An 18,814-nucleotide genomic window follows, 5' to 3' on the forward strand; every position below is an offset into this window, starting at 1 on the left:
ATTTCTTTACCTGACTTGAAACAAAAAGGAAATCTGGAACTACAGAGTCAAACTCCTCTAGATAGTGCCATAAATGTAACAGCAATGGCTGTAATTGTACCTTGGGAGGTGCAGGTTGGACATATTTTATTGGGCAGATAGTCTAGCCCTAGAACATGTAAGCCAAAGAGGCTGTGGGATCTTTATCCGTGGAGGTTTTCAAGGGCCAGCTATCCAAGGTCATCACTGATTTAATCCTGTGTTGGCAGTAGTTCTGCTATGACTGGGAGGATGAGCTACAGACCTTCCGAAATCATTTCAAACCAAAGCTTCTATGACTCTAACTCATACAACAAAGCACACCCTGCTCATATCATTTCTAGCAGTTTTACAAAGTTGAAAGAAACCCAGCCATTTAGCCAAAGACTGGAAACATTCTCAGATTTCAGTCTTACACTGAAACCCAGTTACCTATAACTAATCACCTATCACTGATATTCTGTTTTTGATTATCATTGTGATATCAGCTAAAAAAAGAAAAATATTCTAAGTTCTCTATGACTATACATTACAGGTCACCTGTTAAAGTAAATGACATCCAAAAAGCAGTATTTCCATTTTCAAGTGTTTGCTCTGTGTTAGAGTAAAACTACTTTTTGCAGGGAAAGAGTCAGAGAGCAGGAAAGCCCAGCATTTGATAATTTTAACAAGTGAGGCTGTAGAAGGCTCCCACTCAGGTCTTGTCCCTCTGCCTGACAGACTCTTTGTCCTCATGCACTGCAAATCTATACAGTCAGTCTTCCTCTGATTCAACATTTAATTAACTGATGAAGCACAACAGCATTATTACAAGAGCTCTGGTTCACGTGCCTATCTCTTCATTTAAACATCCAGGATGTGTGTTAAAGGTAGATATAAGCATTCATGTCAAGGGATGCCTGTTTGTTTACTTCCTCCATCCTTTGGAAATCATAAGAATTCCTGGAGAGGATACTCCTATCAGAAAGAATCACTGCTTGAAGACTGATGGGAATAATTTACTATCGTGACATGGACCTCATGAAAATGTTCTGCAAGCTGCAAGTGGTCAACAAACCATCTTTTCAGTTTATTGCTCTGATTCTGGCCTGAAAATTCAATTTAAAGAAAGAATGATTTGTAGGAAACATGGAACATGAGTAAAATATTTTATCTTCTTATTACTGACAGGTCTTGGAGTAATCATAATTCTTCTCGCCACGATGGTAACCTCAATTACTGGGTTGTCAACTTCTGCAATAGCAACTAATGGGTTTGTCCGTGGAGGTAAAAATCTTAGGGTCACTAATGCTTTCAAGCCCCAGAAGGTATCTATGTATTATTTTCCTATGAGACAAACCAGAGGGACCGTAAACCAAAGGGCACATCTAGTGGAACTGGAAGGTAACAATTCTAGCCACCTCTCATCACAATTTCAGGCGTGTTTGAGCTGTCACTTCTAATAAAGCACGGATTTCAGTTCAGTCTGAGAAGTACATTTCAGATGTTCCTGCCAACTGCTGAGCAAGGGATGGTTCTGGCTTTTCATGGAGCTCTTTCACCTTTCAGCTGGTCTTTCCTATTCAGAGCATTTCAGGTTGGACATTCTTCAACAAACTGAGCATGAGACATCTCTTCCTGTCATTTTGAAGACTGATGCAGATGAGTGGATATCTTCAGTTTAATGCCTTCTTTTTAACACTCCTTAAATTTCAGCCTCTCCTTGGAAGACAGGCAAATAATTTGGCTGTAAAACTCCATATCAGGTATTTTGTGAAACAAAGTTTTGGTGCATTTCAGAGCCTTTCAGTTTTAACTGGTCTGGTCTAAGCCCTGTGGAAAATGGAAAGTTCTTACTACGTCCCTAAAGCAGAACAGGTACTGGAACACACTTGCATATACTTTCTTTTTCGGATCTTTCAGGTCTTGGAATCATAGTTATTGCTCTGAGTGTAGTAGTAACAACATTGACAGGTATCTCCATGTCTGCCATTTGCACTAATGGAGTAGTAAGAGGAGGTAAGTGAATATGATTTCATGAAAAATACAAAAATCTGTAGATTTTCATTAGAAAAATAAGTGGAATTGAGATAACTGTCTTATAAGCAAAGAAGTAATATGTGTATTTGCAGTAATTTCTCCCAGTGGATCAACAGCAAACTGAAATGTGTATAGATTAATTGCAAAAAACATTAAAGATTCACTGCATCACTATGATTCAGGAACTTAAACAATGTACCACAGAACATGACCTTTCATGTTAACATTGGGACAGATCCATGTAAGTTGGAACCTTTTTGGAAGTGAAGTTCTCTCTTCCTTTGTGTTACTATATCATGCGTCATGAATAATTATAACAAGGACCACTTTTGCATGCTAATATGCATTAAAAAGATTTCTGGAATAGAAAGGCATACTGAAAAGCCTGAAGGCAGAACCAGTATAAAGCACATTGCTTTTTTGCAGTGTCCCCTATTAACGTAGGGCAAAGATTGATTATATTTGTGAGATTAAAAGCACAGATTTCTCCAGTATCAGTTATGTGGGGGGGGGAAAGAAAGCAAAAGCTGAGTATTTAGTTGTGCTGAAATAATAATTTGTCTGCAGGTGGAGCATATTATCTTATCTCAAGAAGTCTGGGCCCAGAGTTTGGTGGATCTATAGGACTTATCTTTGCATTTGCGAATGCAGTGGCAGTTGCCATGTATGTAGTTGGATTTGCTGAAACAGTTGTGGAACTTCTTAAGGTAAATACAGATGTTTCATGTATATTATGAGATTGGCTTGGTTTTGTTTTGTGTGGCTTTTCTTTTTTTGGGGGAGTGGTGATGGTGGTGTTTGTTTTATATAATGTATTTGCATAAGTAGTGATATGATTTTGTTAAGGCTTGAGGGGCATCTTTAGCAGGGAAGAAGCTGGTCTGTCTAAATATGCCACAGAGTGCTTCTTCATTACTACTACCTTTTGAATATATTTCATACATTTCTTGACAAGAATCTCAAAATCAGAATAGGAACAGACATCCTATTAGCCAAATAACCCCAACTGCAAAAAGCCAGCTGGAACATGACATTCAAACACTTGGTCTCACAAAGCTCTGAAACTTTGACAGCTTACTGCTTTCTATTTCACCTTGTTACTTGATCCCACCAGCAGAGCAGAGAAAGGCTGGTTCTCATAACATTTCTAACCACTTTCAGGAGAGTGATACACTGATGGTAGATGAGTCCAACGACATCAGAATCATAGGGACCATCACTGTGGTGTGTCTTCTTGGCATCTCTGTTGCTGGCATGGAATGGGAAGCAAAGGTAAACTTTTAAAAGAACATAAAACCAAGCAGTATATTAACCTGCTTTACAGTATTAGTGTGTTAGGAATGCTATTCAACAGATGGAATTTTCAGAAGCACTCAGTTTCAGTTTATGCTTAATCTTTCTAAAAGCAATAGCAGTTTAATCATTACACTCAATGAAAGCAAAATTACTCTAAACTCTTCCTTGAACATAGATTTAAAAGCAAAGAGAAAGTTTGGGTTTTGCAGACAACTCAGTTATATTCATTTTTATAATTCATGGCATCATTTAGAGCCTTGGCTGTGTACCCCTTTTGTCCTTATTTTTGATGCAGCTTGATAGAATAAACAGTAGCAAAAAAAATATGGTGTTATCACTGTACTCTCTCAAGCCCTACTCAGCAGAAGAGCTCTATTTGTTACCCATTCTTTAATCTCTAATGATTTCTACTATTCCTTCACCTGTAAAAAAGGTCAGAATGCAAATTCAAATGGAAATACTTTAGAGAGTGGAATATTGAAATCAGGTCAAGAAATCAGGTTCAACAGTACCCTTGTTGTTGCTGTGATGGAGACTAGAACAACTTGTAAAAGAGATCAGAAAACAATTTGATATTATAAGCTTTGAAGTGACAACCCCCTACAACCAAAAAAAGTATATATATAATAATATAAAAATGTCTTATGCTTGATACTAATGCATTAGCTGTTCGATTTTGCCTTTTCTTGTAAGGAAGCTAACCTAAAATTAAATTATAACTCTGTATTTCATTACTCCCTTAGTAAAAAGCATCTGCTGTTGTCATTAGCTGATTCAGCTATCTTGACTCCTGGTGTTTTCAAAAACTATAGAAATGAATAACCTGTTATAGGGAACAGATACAAATAACTTACTATATAGCCATCTCCACAGCAACAAAGTTAAAAACAACAGGATGATCTCTTTGTTTCTATTAATAGGCTCAAGTTATTCTTCTAATTGTTCTCCTTGTTGCCATTGCAAATTTCTTTATTGGGACAGTCATTCCTACCAACACTGAGAAGAAGGCAAGAGGCTTTTTTAATTATCAAGGTAAGCAACCTTGCTGTCTATCATAAAATTATGTCTGCATTCTTTTGACTAAATAGTAAGCTAAGGATTCCACTGAAAAATGTCACAAGATCAGAATCTTCTGCCCAAGTTTAAGTGAGCTTGCAAACAAAGGGAATGGATTTAATCTCTAATTTTGAATCTGTCTCTGCTGCTGCAGCTGACAGCACAGTAAGATGTAGCTTGAGTCATTTATACATCAATAGAGCACAGGCAAACTTTAACACAGAGCTAAGAGCAAGTGCTGCAGTGACACTTCTGTCACTTCAACATGGATCTGTAGCTCTGAGATGCAGACAAGCACATCCTTCTGGGAAGCAGACTAAGGAAATCAAATTCACTTTGCTTGTGATGTGAGACAGATTCAAACCCAGTTGTACAGATCTGAAAGACTGGCTTACTCACCTCCTTCATTAAGTAACTTTGGAATCAAATCCTGTTGTTATATTTCATTCTTACTCTATTTTCAGCATCAATATTTGCAGAAAACTTTGGACCAGATTTCAGAAGTGGAGAAGGATTTTTTTCGGTGTTTGCCATTTTTTTCCCAGCTGCCACTGGCATTCTTGCAGGAGCCAATATCTCAGGAGATCTGAAAGTATGTATTTCATGAACTTCATAATATTAGCCACAGGTTGGAAAAATAACAAGAAAACCAATCATGAATCAACACTCTATTCAGTTTTAAATCATGTCTTAATTTGGGAAGCAAAGCTCCCTCTTTTAAGTACCTGCTTTATTGTTTAAAAACATCAATTCACAAATCCTCTTGTAATGCATTATGGGTATTTACAGAAATTACTGTAGCTAGATTTGGGTTGCTATATAATTTAAAAGCATGTTTCAATAACCTGTAATAATATATCATTAAGAGTCCATTAGCAGCACATGCTACAAGAGAAATTACATGTGTATCTCTTGGAGCTCATCTTTTGTAAACATCAGTCCAAACATCATCCCAAAAAGCATACCTGGAAAGCTCATGTTTGTACTCACAAGAATCAGTGGAGATGTCAGTTCTCCATTCTCCTCTTGCAGTGTAGCAGTTATAGGAGATGGAATTTCCAGTATCTAAACATACAGATAAATTAAAGGCAGGAATTTAGTTTTGAATGCTCTCTAGTTTTCATGACGAAAACACTCAAAAAACCAACCAAAATAAAAAAATAAATAAAAGTCACCAAGACATGGCTCACAGCTTGATGACTCCACCATGTCAAATGAAGTTATTTGGCCTTATCCTATAAATCCATTGCCTTGCAGACCTTAAAGGATTCAACCAAAGGTCTTCTATTTCTGTACTGGCACAGCAGTCACAAGTTCACCAGATCCCACCACCCCTGAGAGCCAATTCTCTTTCTCTTCCTCACCCTGAGCTGCATGCCTCAGCTCCTTTGTTTTCAGAGGACTGCTTTTCAAGCCAAGCACAGAGAAAATACGTAGAAACCGAGCCACTGATAGCGTCAATGACATTCCATTTTTAATTAAAAAAACAAAAACCATTGTACTTCTGCCCAGTGAGACTGCACCAGCCTCACACAACCTCCATCCTTTTATCAAACAAAAATAATTCTTTTGCCATATATGGTGCTCTGTCTGCATGGCAGACTCCCAAAGCAGCAGCATTTCTTTCATCAGCTGTTTGAAACAGTCCGAGCAGACCTAGGGAAGCAGTTCCCCTGTTGGATCTCTGCAGTCGTTTCAGTCTCACAATAAGTGGACTTCTGTAATCAAGTCCTCCAGGCAGCAGATTCCCCACTGAGCATGTTTAGATGCATGAGACAAGTCTAATTAAATTAACCAGCCTCTCCAGAATCTAAAATACAAGCTAAGGAGTGTTTAAAAAGTGTAAAATTTACCAAACTTTAGAATTTGTTGCAAACACCTTTGTCCGTGCTCCTGCAGCCACTACACACTCAAGTTGTGTCCTACTCCAGAGCCTACTTATAGGGACAGCAGCCTAGCAACTTCCTACTGACTTCAGTGGGGTTTAGCCCCTAAAGTGCTAACAGCATAGTAAATATGGGTTTAAACCTTAAAAACATAAAACATGAAAGTTGTTAAGTTGTAAGAAGCTTTAACTTCTGTAACGTTACAGAGTTTAAGATAACCACAAGATTCTACAAAAACAATTACCTAAAACATGTACATCAGAACTGCATAAAGTCACCGTGGTCTGAGTGCAAAGCCTCTTATGCAGCAGAAGTAACTCCACAATTATTTTTCAGCTCCATAAATCCTTACCTTGTTTAAAAATTATATTAATTACTAATCCAGTTACGCAATTCATGTATGCTTCACAATAAACTCCAAATTTGTATTTGGTGTTTTACCCTGCAACAAGAGTCTGTGACTTCAAATGCATTCAACAAACCTTTGATTTAAAAAAAAAAACATGCTAAACCAACTTAAGAAGAAAATTCATAAAAAAATTCCTCCTAGCATAAACAAACAGACTAAATTGTAAGATTACCGAGCATTAAAAATCCCTTTAAAATGTACACTACAGATCTTTGGACTCTTACTTACAGTTGCATTATCAAAGCTGATACTGTTGTGAGCCAGTCTGTAAGCATTATAATGCAGCCTCATTAAATTACCTAAATTAAGTCAATACAGTAAAAGAAAGCAGCTGTTTTGAAGACCCAACTAACAATTACTGGTTGCAAAGCACAGAAGTACCGGATTCTGTACAGGGTGACTACACCTGTCTTACCAATTAACCAAAAATGGTCCCATCTTGTCATCCACAAGGGTCTGATAGTTCAGTAACAATTTACCCACTACATCATTAAACATTAAAATAAAGACAATTGCAATGTAAAGAGAGTTTGGAGCTCAAGAAACGCAGACCTCAGGACACTTCTTTTGCTATAAACGTGAGCTCTGCTCCTGCAGAATATCCTTCCTATGTGCAGGGTAGGAGTGCTGCATCATGGGAGCACTGCTGTGCCTGCATGCTGGGACCAGAAATGTTGGCTCAGGTCAGAGTGATAAAAATCTGCTCTCTGGGATATCTTCATACCACAGTGTGGCAGAACTCCCAGCATGCAAATGTAATCAGGCTGCAGCACACAAACTCACAGTGTTTCTCCTGTCACTGCTTTGTTTAAGGACCCACAAAGTGCCATACCCCAGGGAACAATGCTGGCCATTCTGATCACCACAATTGCTTACATTGCTGTTGCAATATGTGCAGGTAAGTACAGAACCTCTGCTCCACTTGTATAGTTAAGTTTGAAAGCTTGGCATGCAAATGAATTATTAGCCTCACTGCTTTTTCATGCCACGAGTTTATTACGTAGAGAGACAGTAGTTTTGGTTTTACTCTATGTCAAAACACTGGTTTAAAAAAAGCAGCAATAACTGGAAACAAAGTCCCCATTTGGCAGCTGGACCTTCAGGTAACTTGTATGGTTATTTTTGCATAAGTGACAAAGTGACAAAGACCACCAGCATATAGTATCCATAAGCATAGTAAAAATCAAAGGAACCTCCGATCAATCTGCTGATCTTTTGTTCCTGGTTCACATTGAAATTTCACCTGGCTTCTGCATGCCTTCTTACTGAACACTCATGAGAATCACAGGAACAGGGTAACACACACATTTTGTACATTATAAGTCCAAGACAGAAATTAGTTGCCTGTCTCAAAGGAACTACACAACTACATGTTCTACAGCAGTGGGCCGTGAGGTAACAAAATGGGCATGAGTGAAAAAGAGGCCTGTACTGAAGCCATGAACTCTGTTGGAGGATTATGCAGTTAAATTCTCATTACAAGCATAAAATAAATCTCTAGTCAAAAAAAAATCCATTTCTATTTAATAGTATTGTAAGAAAGAGTTATAAGCAACAGACTTATGAGTAAATACCTCAATATCACAAGAAAGCCCTGCAGAGAACTCCCTTTTCTGGGAGAGGACTCTCAGGTCTTCTTAACTTCTGTGGTTCTTGAACTTTATGCATAAGGCAGAATACTTGACTCAAGCCTCAGCTCAAGTTATTGCACTATTTGGATCAAATTTCACCCTGCAATTAAAACTGAAGTAGACATTCTTCACTTTCTTTTATAAATTCACTTTACATTATAAATTGTTGTTATTTGAGAACATTGCTCTGCTTTCACAAGCAGTAGCTGTATTTCAGCTTCAGAGCTCTGCATTTCTTAGTGTAATATTTCTTTTTTATTTCTTTTTTCCACATTTGCATGTTAGTTTCCTAAACAGCCAATGGGTATTTTGGGACTCTTAATGTTTTGGACAAATTTAAAGATACAATATAAACTTACATTTTGGCCACTGAAGATATTGATATCAATGCTCCAGCTTCATATGTTTCTTCTCACTTCTGTTGGTGTCCTGGTTTAGGGCAAATTTGGGAGGAAACTTCCAAAGGGGTCCCTCCAGAACACAGATTTAAGTGGCCCCTCCCCCAGCTGGTTTGGGAAATGATTTCCTTGGAGAAAACTGGAAAAAAAACCCCATTAATTTAACAAGCAAAGTATTCACAGGCATAAAAAGTGAATAATATTAAACAATAAAACTTCATGGGGTGTAGCTCAGCTCGCTCAGTCTCTTATCAGTCCCTCCTGTGCTGTAAATGCCACGTCCCAGGCTCCCATGGGCCACAGGTGTGAGCTCCTGGTGTTTTTCTGGGTTTTCAGTCCAGAGCAGGTTTGAACAGTTCCAAGAAAAAGAAAAGCCACAGTCCGGGAACTTCTCTGCTTCAGCTATCTAAAAACTAACTAAAAGCAAAGGAGAGCTCTGTCCTGCTGTCCATGCTGCAGACAACACGGTCTGTGAGAAGGAATGCGGGGGAGCAAGTGCAGCTTCCAAAAAGAAACTCTGTGCTTCTTCTCTCCCCCTTCACTCTCAGAGCCAGTCTTGAAGGTGCAGAACTTAATATTCAGCATAAACAGAAGAGATGATTGAGGATACAAAGTCAGCCCAGGACATAAGCAAATAAAAAAGACAACACCATGAGAAACTCAGTCATAGTACACAAAAGTAAATCCCTGCCCAACACGAAATGTTGCTCTTTGGGATGAGCCTAAGGCAGCAGTTGTGCAAAAAGCACGCAATTTAGGAGTCAAAGTGTGGCAACAACATTCTTTCAATGTAACAAGGAGGCAAAATAACAATATATCATTTTTTCCACAGCCTCCTGTGTTGTAAGAGATGCTACTGGGAACGTCAATGATACAATTGTACCTGGAATGAGCTGCAATGGATCATCTGCCTGTGGCCTCGGCTATGATTTTTCCAGATGTGCAAGTCAGCCATGTGATTATGGGCTGATGAATAATTTTCAGGTTTTAGTGAGATAATATGTATTAGCATATTTTAGCATAATAAGCAATACCTGAAAACATAAGTACAAACATCAAAACTGTTATTTGCAGAAAACTACAACAGGACAACCACTTTTATCTAAAAACGTAAACTATAGGAATGATGACAGACAAAAATCCCCTGCATTGCACATTTACCTTCACACTGCCCATCACTAGCCTTCCTAACACCCTGGTAAGGCCTTTATCTCCTCTTTTAACTAGTACCATGCAGCAGAATATGTTGTAACATCTTCAACCTGAAAGCCCAGACTTAAGAGAGACCTCAGGAACTCCTGTTAGATGAGGAACTCCCCTCACTGCTCTTGACACATGGATGTGATTTTACCTCAGGGGTGCTGTGGTCACAGTTAAAGGGTTGTGTCACAGTACAAAAACCAGAGTTCTGACTTCTTTAAAAAAGTATCCAAAAATAGTAGAGCAAAAAATCAAGTGGGAAGTAATGGATTCTTTCTCCTAGGCCAGAGACTGTCTGCCATTTTTATTCTTCAAAATAAAGCTTAGGCTAAGCATCAAAGTAAAGCAGTTCTGCAGCCTGACAACCACAGGTCCCAGATCTCTGATCAGCCCCTGTGCTTCATGGCCAGTGAGAAGAATTCACCACCCACCTGCACGCGCTTTTCAACAAGTCATTTGTAGCTTTTAAAGTCCCTCGCTTTTTTCCCAGCTGGCTCTGCTAAATGACAGGGCTGGGTAACCACCTTGAAAGGGATATGCTGTCCCTTTCATAGACTACTTTCCCTTCCTTCCTTGATCATTTACCATCCTTACTCCCACCTCAGTTCAGCTGCCCACACTCAGGGCACCCCTAAAAACCAGTGACCTCCCTACAGCAGCCAAACTTTCATTTCTTACATTTACCCCTGTCAGACTAGAGCCATAAAACGGTATGACTGCATCTGACAAATCTTCAGGATTCACCAGTTTCTTTTCCTGAATCACTGCCCACACACCACCATCACATCCATATATATTTTAGTTTCCTTGTCTGGTGCTTCTCAACAACCCTTTCCCTTCAGTAGTCCCTGAGGCCAGCCCAGTGCTCCTGGCCTGACAGTGACCATCACTACTGTTTGCAGCACTGCAGTTATGTCAGCACCATCAGGCATTTTCTCTCATTTTTAGCCATATTAAATAGTCAAGGGAAAAAAAACCCCAAACAAAGTACTTCCAACCACATTTCATACATTGGTGCTTTTTCCTGTCATTTCCATTTTCTTGTCTGCTACAAGCTGACTATTTACTCATCAAGTAGAGGTTGTTACTTACAGCAATCAGATAGTAACGCAGTGAGGAAATCTCAGAGTACTCATCTGCCCCAGGACACAGCTGCATATTTGAATAAAAATTTGGCTTTGCCTCCATTGCTTTTAACTAAACCAGAAATAATAGTATAGTTTGTAGCAGATTAAATTTTGAACCATGAAAAGCAGAGACACCTAGAGCACTTGAATGGGTTTGTCATTAAAAAGTGCATCCAAATGCAAGCCTATTCTTTTTACCTTCATTTTTTTCCTAAAGGTGATGAGCATGGTGTCTGGCTTTGGTCCTCTCATCACAGCTGGCATCTTTTCAGCTACTCTGTCATCAGCTCTAGCATCTCTTGTCAGCGCACCCAAAGTTTTCCAGGTAAAATTAAAGTAACCATTTCCTTATACTTGGTTTTACTTCAGAGACAAAGTTGAACAGTGTGGAAAATGTAATGTATATTTAAGTGACACTGACACTGTGGCAGGAAGAGGCAGGGAAAACAATATGTAGAATGTTTTTCAGCAGAAAAAGACAGGTCTTATCAACATACAAGGCTGATAATGTTCCTTTGGTCAGAGCTCAGCTCTGCTGCAGGAGCAGGGGATACTCATGTGCCTGTCATAAATAGCTTCAAGGGTACTTTCAGGACCACTTCTGTCTTCTTACAAAAAGCTACCCTGTAAGCACAGGAGCAACAGGAGCCCTCAGGTCCATAAGATTCAGGTGCTGTCAGGTGTACTCTTAAGCTGTCCAGAAGCTGTCTGGGCAGCAGCAACGTGGACAGACTGGGAGCAGAGGGCATGAGAGAGATAAGCTGTACAAATTACATCAAGCCACTGACTTATGCTTCAGCTTCTCCCAATGTAGACTCTATTTAGCTATTTAATTACCTTTTTCATTTAAAGCACTGAATAAGCATTAAATGCCTGCGAGTCTATTTCCCATGATACAATATCATAGTAGCACATTGTCATATTACCTTGTTTAAAAGTTCACATGCCACAACAGTTGATGTACTTGAAGGACTAAGATTTAACTTCTGTTTAGCAAAAGTCTAGCATGCTGCCACTCACAGACAGTGACTTCTGGTGCAAGGAAGTGCTGATTAATAGAGTTATGTGCTGATTTTCTTACCAGGCTCTTTGCAAGGACAACGTCTACAAAGGGCTAGAATTCTTTGCCAAAGGATACGGAAAAAACAACGAGCCTATCAGGGGATATGTCCTCACTTTTGTGATCGCCATGGCCTTCATTTTGATTGGTTTGTATAACGTTACACAGCTGCTATAGTGTCATGTTCTGAAATTATACAACTGATACTATAATACAATTAGTAGCTGTGGTTTGGAAAATTCCCAGTGGGGTAAGCTCTGACATAAGCATACTCCAAGTCCTAGTAGCAATTCCACTATTCCTAATGAAGGCAAAAAAGAAACTAGCAGGGACTCCAGTGACGTACCACCACCACAGCCTCACTTTCCAAGATGCAGAGTAGCTGCAATTCCTGTTCACTCTGCTGGAAGACAGCAGTGCTTAGAACTCTGTCAGATAAGGCAAAGTCACAATCTTTGAAAATTATTTTCCAGTTTATACTGCACATAGCTCTGAGGTAATTTTGATATAATTAGAAAGCCTATTCTGCCCAAGCCTTTCTCACAGTCAGCTCCAAAGCAAATCCCAGTTTACCAGCACTGGTGAAAGAAAACCCCAGCTACCACATTTAGGGGTGCAGGGATTATTATCAACTTTTCCAAGATTTGAAATTCAAACTGTCTTACACTAAGTAAATAGGATGTCTAGTAGAGAATTCAGATTCCGACTAAGTGGTAACCACAAGTATTTTTTTTAAATGCATCCATCCTGTCAATTATGTATTTAAAATTCTGAACTTTACATCAGATCCACAGCATTAAGAGACAGTATGCTGAATCACAGTATCAAGTATAACACTGCACAGCACATAATGCTATTAAAATCAGGATTAACAGACATAATTCATATGAGTGAAGGTAGTTCAAGGTGGCCTTAAATTAGTAAGACAGGAAAATACCCAAACTCTCCCTGGATGATAAATGCAGACAATGTTCAGATTTAATGCATCACTAGGAAACAGCTAGCCAACAATTCAGGAAACTGGTGCCTCTGTCTGACTTGTGTATGTGTCTTGCAGCTGAACTGAATACCATTGCTCCCATCATCTCCAATTTCTTCCTGGCTTCATATGCTTTGATTAATTTCTCCTGCTTTCATGCCTCATATGCAAAATCTCCAGGTGAGTCTGCACTCAGCAGTGATTTAAATATGGGCTTTATAGTCTGATCCCTGGAAGACTTAGATGGTATATCAGAGAAAATTGCATTATGTGTAAAGTATCTTAAGTTATATGATCTGATGTCTTATTGAATATGATGGCATTTTATTTATCTCCAAAAGATACAAATAATGGCTCTAAATCCTTACAATGCCTACAGTTGTATAGGATGAGAAAAGCTTTGGTGCATCCCACTGGAAGAAAAAAAATTCTCCTCAGGGTGGTATTTTTTCCCCTCACATGTGGGGGGAAAACATGTGGGTAAAAAGCTTATGCCAACTCTGGCCAATGAAGCAAGAAAGGTACAGTGGGGAGTCTTCACTCTCTTCTCCAAACCTACAGCAAAATGCACAGGGAGATTCCTAAGCATAGTAACAGTGCTACAAGAGATGCTGCCTGGAGGGGAACAAGCAGAGCAAGAGCAGGTCCATCAAACAGCACCAGCACAGCTCTGCAGTGCCTAGGAGCAGAATTGTAAAGCACAATTATGAAGCACAATGAGGTCCTGTTCAGGGGTAACTTGGGATCCTCCCTCTACATTTGCAGCAAAGGAACATTCTGGCTGTCAGATTCATGCATTGCCACAGCAGAATGATTCTCACCATCTCATGAATGAAGGGGTGACAACTTCAGGAATAAAGTCAATCAGCTGAACAACACTGGTTTGGCACAGGAAAGACAATTTCCTGCTTTATGAATTAATTATTCAACTCAAGGAGCAAGAAATACATTTTTGATTTCCAGTGTGAAGAAACTGCAGTAGTGACATAAATGCATCAACTTCCTTCCTATAGATCTGCACAGTGCCATTGGTTTAGAGGGCAGAAAAGATGAGCACTTCTGCTAATTACCTGCACAGCTGAACAAATGCAGATCTGCTCCATGCAGCCTTGGCACTGAGTGACAATTACCTCTACAGATTCCATCTGCCTACATCTGACTCTACTCTGCCACTACTTAACATTTCAGACAGAACTGTAGCCATTTTTCTTTTCTCATTTCCTCCAGTTAATTTCTGCCAATTCACAATGATAGATTATAATAATTGCAAGGCTGCGGGACAGAAAATTTCTTCCCAGCAGGTCCTTCCCATTCCCTCATTATAAAGATGATCCAAGATAGGGTTGCTCAGCCTCTTGTATCTTCTGTGTTTTTTCCCTCTCCAAAGTCTGCTCTGTAGAACACCTGGCAGAGACCTGCAAACCATGAAGGCTCAGTGCTTGCCTCATCATTTTAATTGGTAGCACGGGATGGAATCAGTACTGCAGCTGAAAAGCAGCAGGAATAATATCGTTTTAAAGTCAATTGCAGATTACTTTATTTTTCTGCCACAAGGCCAGGCAATTTCCAAGTTTAAGACAGGTGCACTTACAGTATTGGGATAAACACTCCTCTCAGCAAGTGTCCAGCTACCAATAATAAGTTCTGTGTATATGCATCAGAAGTACACAATCATCAATTACCTGGAGTTACAGGTAATCACCTTCTGATGTTCTGAAATATCCTGAACCAATAAACTTGAATTTCATAAAAATACATATAAACAGAATAGCTACTTAAAGCCAGGCTGAACAAAGCAGTAGGAATGATAGAAGTAGAATACCTGTAAGACCAGTATTCTATAAATTTAAACCTACATCAGCCAACACCTCAAAGTATCTGTACATACAGTGCCTAAGAATTTACAGATGTCTCTCCCAACCCTTCTGACAAACTGAACAAACTGCACATGGGATTTTATCAAAAAAAATAATGGATCACCATTTCATCAATATATTTTATGCTCTTCCAATTTCCTCAATTCTCTTTAAACAGGTTGGAGACCTGCATTCAGATATTATAACATGTGGGTGTCACTTTTTGGAGCCCTGCTGTGCTGTGGAGTGATGTTTGTCATCAACTGGTGGGCAGCTCTCATCACTTATGCTATTGAGCTCTTCCTATATATTTATGTAACATATAAGAAGCCAGGTAAGGCCAAACCCCACTATTATTACATGTACATATTGTGCTGCTAGACTGGATTTTAAAGGAATTAATTCTGCTGACTGAACTAGAAATTATTTTTCTGTGCCATCTTTATTTGTAGGGAAGTCTGAAGCATCCCGTTAAACTCCACTTTATATAATACAGATTAAGTTGTTAGTCTGGTGACTGCCTGTTTAACAAGCAGCTCAAGTGTGGTTCAGGGTTTTCTGTAAACATTCCAGCAGACTGGTTTATTCCCACCACATCTTTATGACATTTGGGCTTCTACTTGAGTAGCACTCCTAATTTTTTTCCACCCACTCACAAAACCTTACCTGAATTTTGCAGTGCTCTTAAGCTGACTCATGCAGGGTCCTCACTCAAAATGTAAACCTGCTGCCCATTATACAACAAAAATGCAAGTTGAATTACTTATGAACTGATCATCCTCCAGCACCTCCCTACAGTTCCCCCGTAAATCAAGACAGATGGGCCCACTTTACTGCTGGAAAAAACCACTTAGTAGCTCAGCAAATCATAGGAGCTGTCCTCAAAAACCTGTGTGCTGTAAAAGCCAGACAGTCTGGCTATTCATATCCAGGACAAAACTAACCCAGGTCCAGATTTAGGTGCTAACCACCTGAATTACTTCTGCAGCAGAAAACATAAAACAAAACCAACAAAAAAAAAAAAAAAAAAAAAGGCATGGTTCCCAGCAACAGATGTTATCTTGGGACAGCAACACCTCGTCTGAGACTATGTTATTGTTTCTATTGCTGTTGTCTGTCCTCCCTATCTGTGCTCTCTCACACCCACTGGGATGGTCTGTGCTTCTGTCCCTGTAAATGTACCATAAGCTGCAGGAAAGCACACCCATCTCCAGACAGTTGTCAAAAACATTTCAGGATTTCTGCCCTTCCCTTAAACATTGCCAGTGTCCCTGATGCAAAATAGCACCTTAAAGCTTAGTTAAATTCACTGAAGCCGCTGTACAAAAGCCCTCTGTCTCCTGCTAAGAGAGTGACTTTTGTTCAGCAGTAATTTACCAGCAACTGGAGTGTTCAGAAAAAACTAATACTCCTGAGAAAAGGTGACTTAACACAGACCTCCACTTAGTTGCACTTAATATTGGCTTTGTATCTTGGCATAACAGGACTTGATCTGCATTCATGTAGATCTCAAAGTGTAGAAATACATTTCTTATATGTCTGCACTGACCAAACAGCTGTACAAATAAGAAAAGATGTATATGCCAAAATGGGGTTTGGAGACCAATTTTGGCCTATACAACAGAACAGAGCAAACAGGCACTAGCAGTGCTCCTTCCTACTAGTTTCATTTGCACCTCCTGAAATTCCACACCACATACATGACTCAGGGCTGTCCATTTTCTAAATGGGAGAAGGACACAAAGTTAATGTATTAAATAATAGTTTTTAAGCAGGGGAAGAACATTCCCTACAATATTTAAATAAAGAATAAAACTATTTGCTTGCATGGGGTTTTCTGCATCACACAAGCAAAACCAATTCCTTCTATTATGAAGCACAAAGATCAACAGATCTATATCTATAAAGCACAAGAGAATATACTCTGCTCCTCATAGAGAGCACCATTGCTCATTTTTGCAACAGAATGTAGGGAGAAGCCTGTGGTTTAATATGCATTATTTATCTTTATTATATGCAGAGGTAAACTGGGGCTCCTCTACGCAGGCTCTGTACTTTGTAAATGCCTTAGACAGCGCTCTGGCATTAACGACAGTGGAAGACCACGTTAAAAACTTCAGGTAAGATTTCTAGTGAACAGTAGAATGGCTTGTCCTGAATCTGTACATCAGCCAATTATATACAACCTCTTTTTTCCCCATCAGACCCCAGTGCCTAGCATTAACAGGAGCTCCTATGGTCAGGCCTGCTCTGCTGGACATCACCCACGCCTTCACGAAGAACAACGGGCTGTGTATCTGCTGTGAAGTGTACACGGTAAGGGAGCTCACCCCAATCTGCACACCCAGCACCAGTGGGGGTGCAGGTCTCCATTACACATTCCACTCTCACCCCGCACACGGTGTTCCCACTGGTGCTGACTGCCAGCTGTGCACACCACAAGAGATTTGCACTGAGAATGAATTTCGTCATAATTCTTGACATGAAAGCTATTGACTGATACAAAGCCTGCTGGTAAATGCCTCACTGAGATGCATTTTAAAGTTCATAGTAGGTGAACAAAAAAATGTTTTGGAGGAAAAAAAAATATTACAAGGAAAGATTTTAGGCTTAGAAACAGAAAACTCCCAAACCACACAAAACAAAATCTGAAGTTTGAGTTAGGGTTTGGCAAGTAATTCAGCTCTCTTTGCAGTGGTTCCTCCAAAACTGTTACAATGCTAATTTTGAGGATAAACATGCTCTTCTGAGATTTAAAGAGAGGAGCAAAGCGAATTTCTAGATATAAATACACAGCAAATGATGTATCTTAGAGGATGAAAATCTAGTCTCTCATTAGGACAGAAGAAAAATAGATAGGTTTGTAATGTAGGGAGAAAATGTATTTTACATATTACAGTCCCCTTTTAATTTTGAGAGGGGAAAAAAACCCAAAACAGCTCATGGCACTAAATGGGGCTGCAGAATCTAGAAAATAGTCAGTCCAGCCAATATAATGTATTTCTCTACAGCAGTAAAGGAATAATTCATTTGACACTACCACATTGCAGAAACAGAGTACGGAAGATGCACATGTGATTCTTCCAAATCAAATGAATCTATAAAAAAGGAACGGTCCTAATTCTTCCCTGCTATAATTATTGTTAGATTTCCCACTGCATTCAGTAAGCATAGAACCAATCACAACAAGATCCTGAGACTATGCAGCTTCCTAAAGTTAAGTTTCAGCTAGTTTTCTGAATTCTTAAGCATGTTTCTCTAATATTAGTACTTTCTATGGAAAACTGAGATTTCATTCCTGTCTATACAAAAAAAACCCCAAACGCTCTTTTGTTAATATAAGCTTTGCAATTGTTATGGGGGGGCTTTCTAATTATTTCTTCAGCAACTTAAATGAAATTTAATTCCCTTGGTAATAAAAGCATAACAAAATGAACCTTTAAGAACTACAAAATTGTGGTAAAAAGCAGATGATAAAATTCACAATCACATTGAAGAGCAGCCTGTAATAAATATCACAACAAATACAGCAAGACTATTCAGCCATAAATGTAACACCAAGCACATTCTGCCAAAAAGCTGACATGCTGTTAGCAATGCATAAAGTTTTGAAACACCATGCCAGAGAGAACATCTTCCATTCTTTTCTTCCAAAAGGCAGCAAGAAACTTTCCAGGAACATGGTGATACATAGCTCAGAAATGGACAAAATAAAGATCTCAACAGAGCATAAAGATGATTCAAGTTTACTTGTCTCTTGGGTTATGGCTGCATGTTGGCTTGAACAGCCTGAGCTTCTAGTAAAAGGGACTATTTCTGCTTTTACTCGCTGCCTTCATGTAAAATACTTTTTCAAGGTTAGTCCTCAGTCTGCAAATT

At 39.2% G+C, this 18,814-nt stretch overlaps 1 protein-coding gene and 1 long non-coding RNA gene across 3 annotated transcripts in view; one reads left to right on the forward strand and one right to left on the reverse strand.

Annotated features, from left to right (window-relative positions):
* SLC12A1 (solute carrier family 12 member 1) overlaps positions 1-18,814 on the forward strand; it is a 45,098-nt gene that overhangs the window by 8,515 nt on the left and 17,769 nt on the right. The window contains exons 4-16 of one of the 2 annotated variants that reach the window (XM_053954477.1): positions 1,189-1,284; positions 2,605-2,744; positions 3,199-3,309; positions 4,254-4,365; positions 4,854-4,981; positions 7,498-7,582; positions 9,546-9,697; positions 11,258-11,365; positions 12,125-12,248; positions 13,158-13,259; positions 15,114-15,269; positions 16,956-17,055; positions 17,140-17,251. In XM_053954477.1, coding sequence (XP_053810452.1) covers positions 1,189-1,284; positions 2,605-2,744; positions 3,199-3,309; positions 4,254-4,365; positions 4,854-4,981; positions 7,498-7,582; positions 9,546-9,697; positions 11,258-11,365; positions 12,125-12,248; positions 13,158-13,259; positions 15,114-15,269; positions 16,956-17,055; positions 17,140-17,251 — 1,526 coding nt within the window. Of the gene's footprint in view, positions 1-1,188; positions 1,285-1,920; positions 2,017-2,604; positions 2,745-3,198; positions 3,310-4,253; positions 4,366-4,853; positions 4,982-7,497; positions 7,583-9,545; positions 9,698-11,257; positions 11,366-12,124; positions 12,249-13,157; positions 13,260-15,113; positions 15,270-16,955; positions 17,056-17,139; positions 17,252-18,814 lie in introns of both variants that reach the window. The other variant, XM_053954478.1, reaches the window with a different exon arrangement.
* LOC128794524 (uncharacterized) lies at positions 1,579-8,744 on the reverse strand. The gene is made up of 5 exons (XR_008433168.1): positions 8,675-8,744; positions 5,380-5,454; positions 4,789-4,975; positions 3,131-3,286; positions 1,579-1,830 (listed from the first exon to the last, which is right to left on the reverse strand). It is a non-coding gene; the product is annotated as an uncharacterized LOC128794524 (long non-coding RNA).

Source organism: Vidua chalybeata, chromosome 13 (assembly GCF_026979565.1).
Source record: "Vidua chalybeata isolate OUT-0048 chromosome 13, bVidCha1 merged haplotype, whole genome shotgun sequence".
Lineage (NCBI taxonomy): Eukaryota > Metazoa > Chordata > Aves > Passeriformes > Viduidae > Vidua > Vidua chalybeata.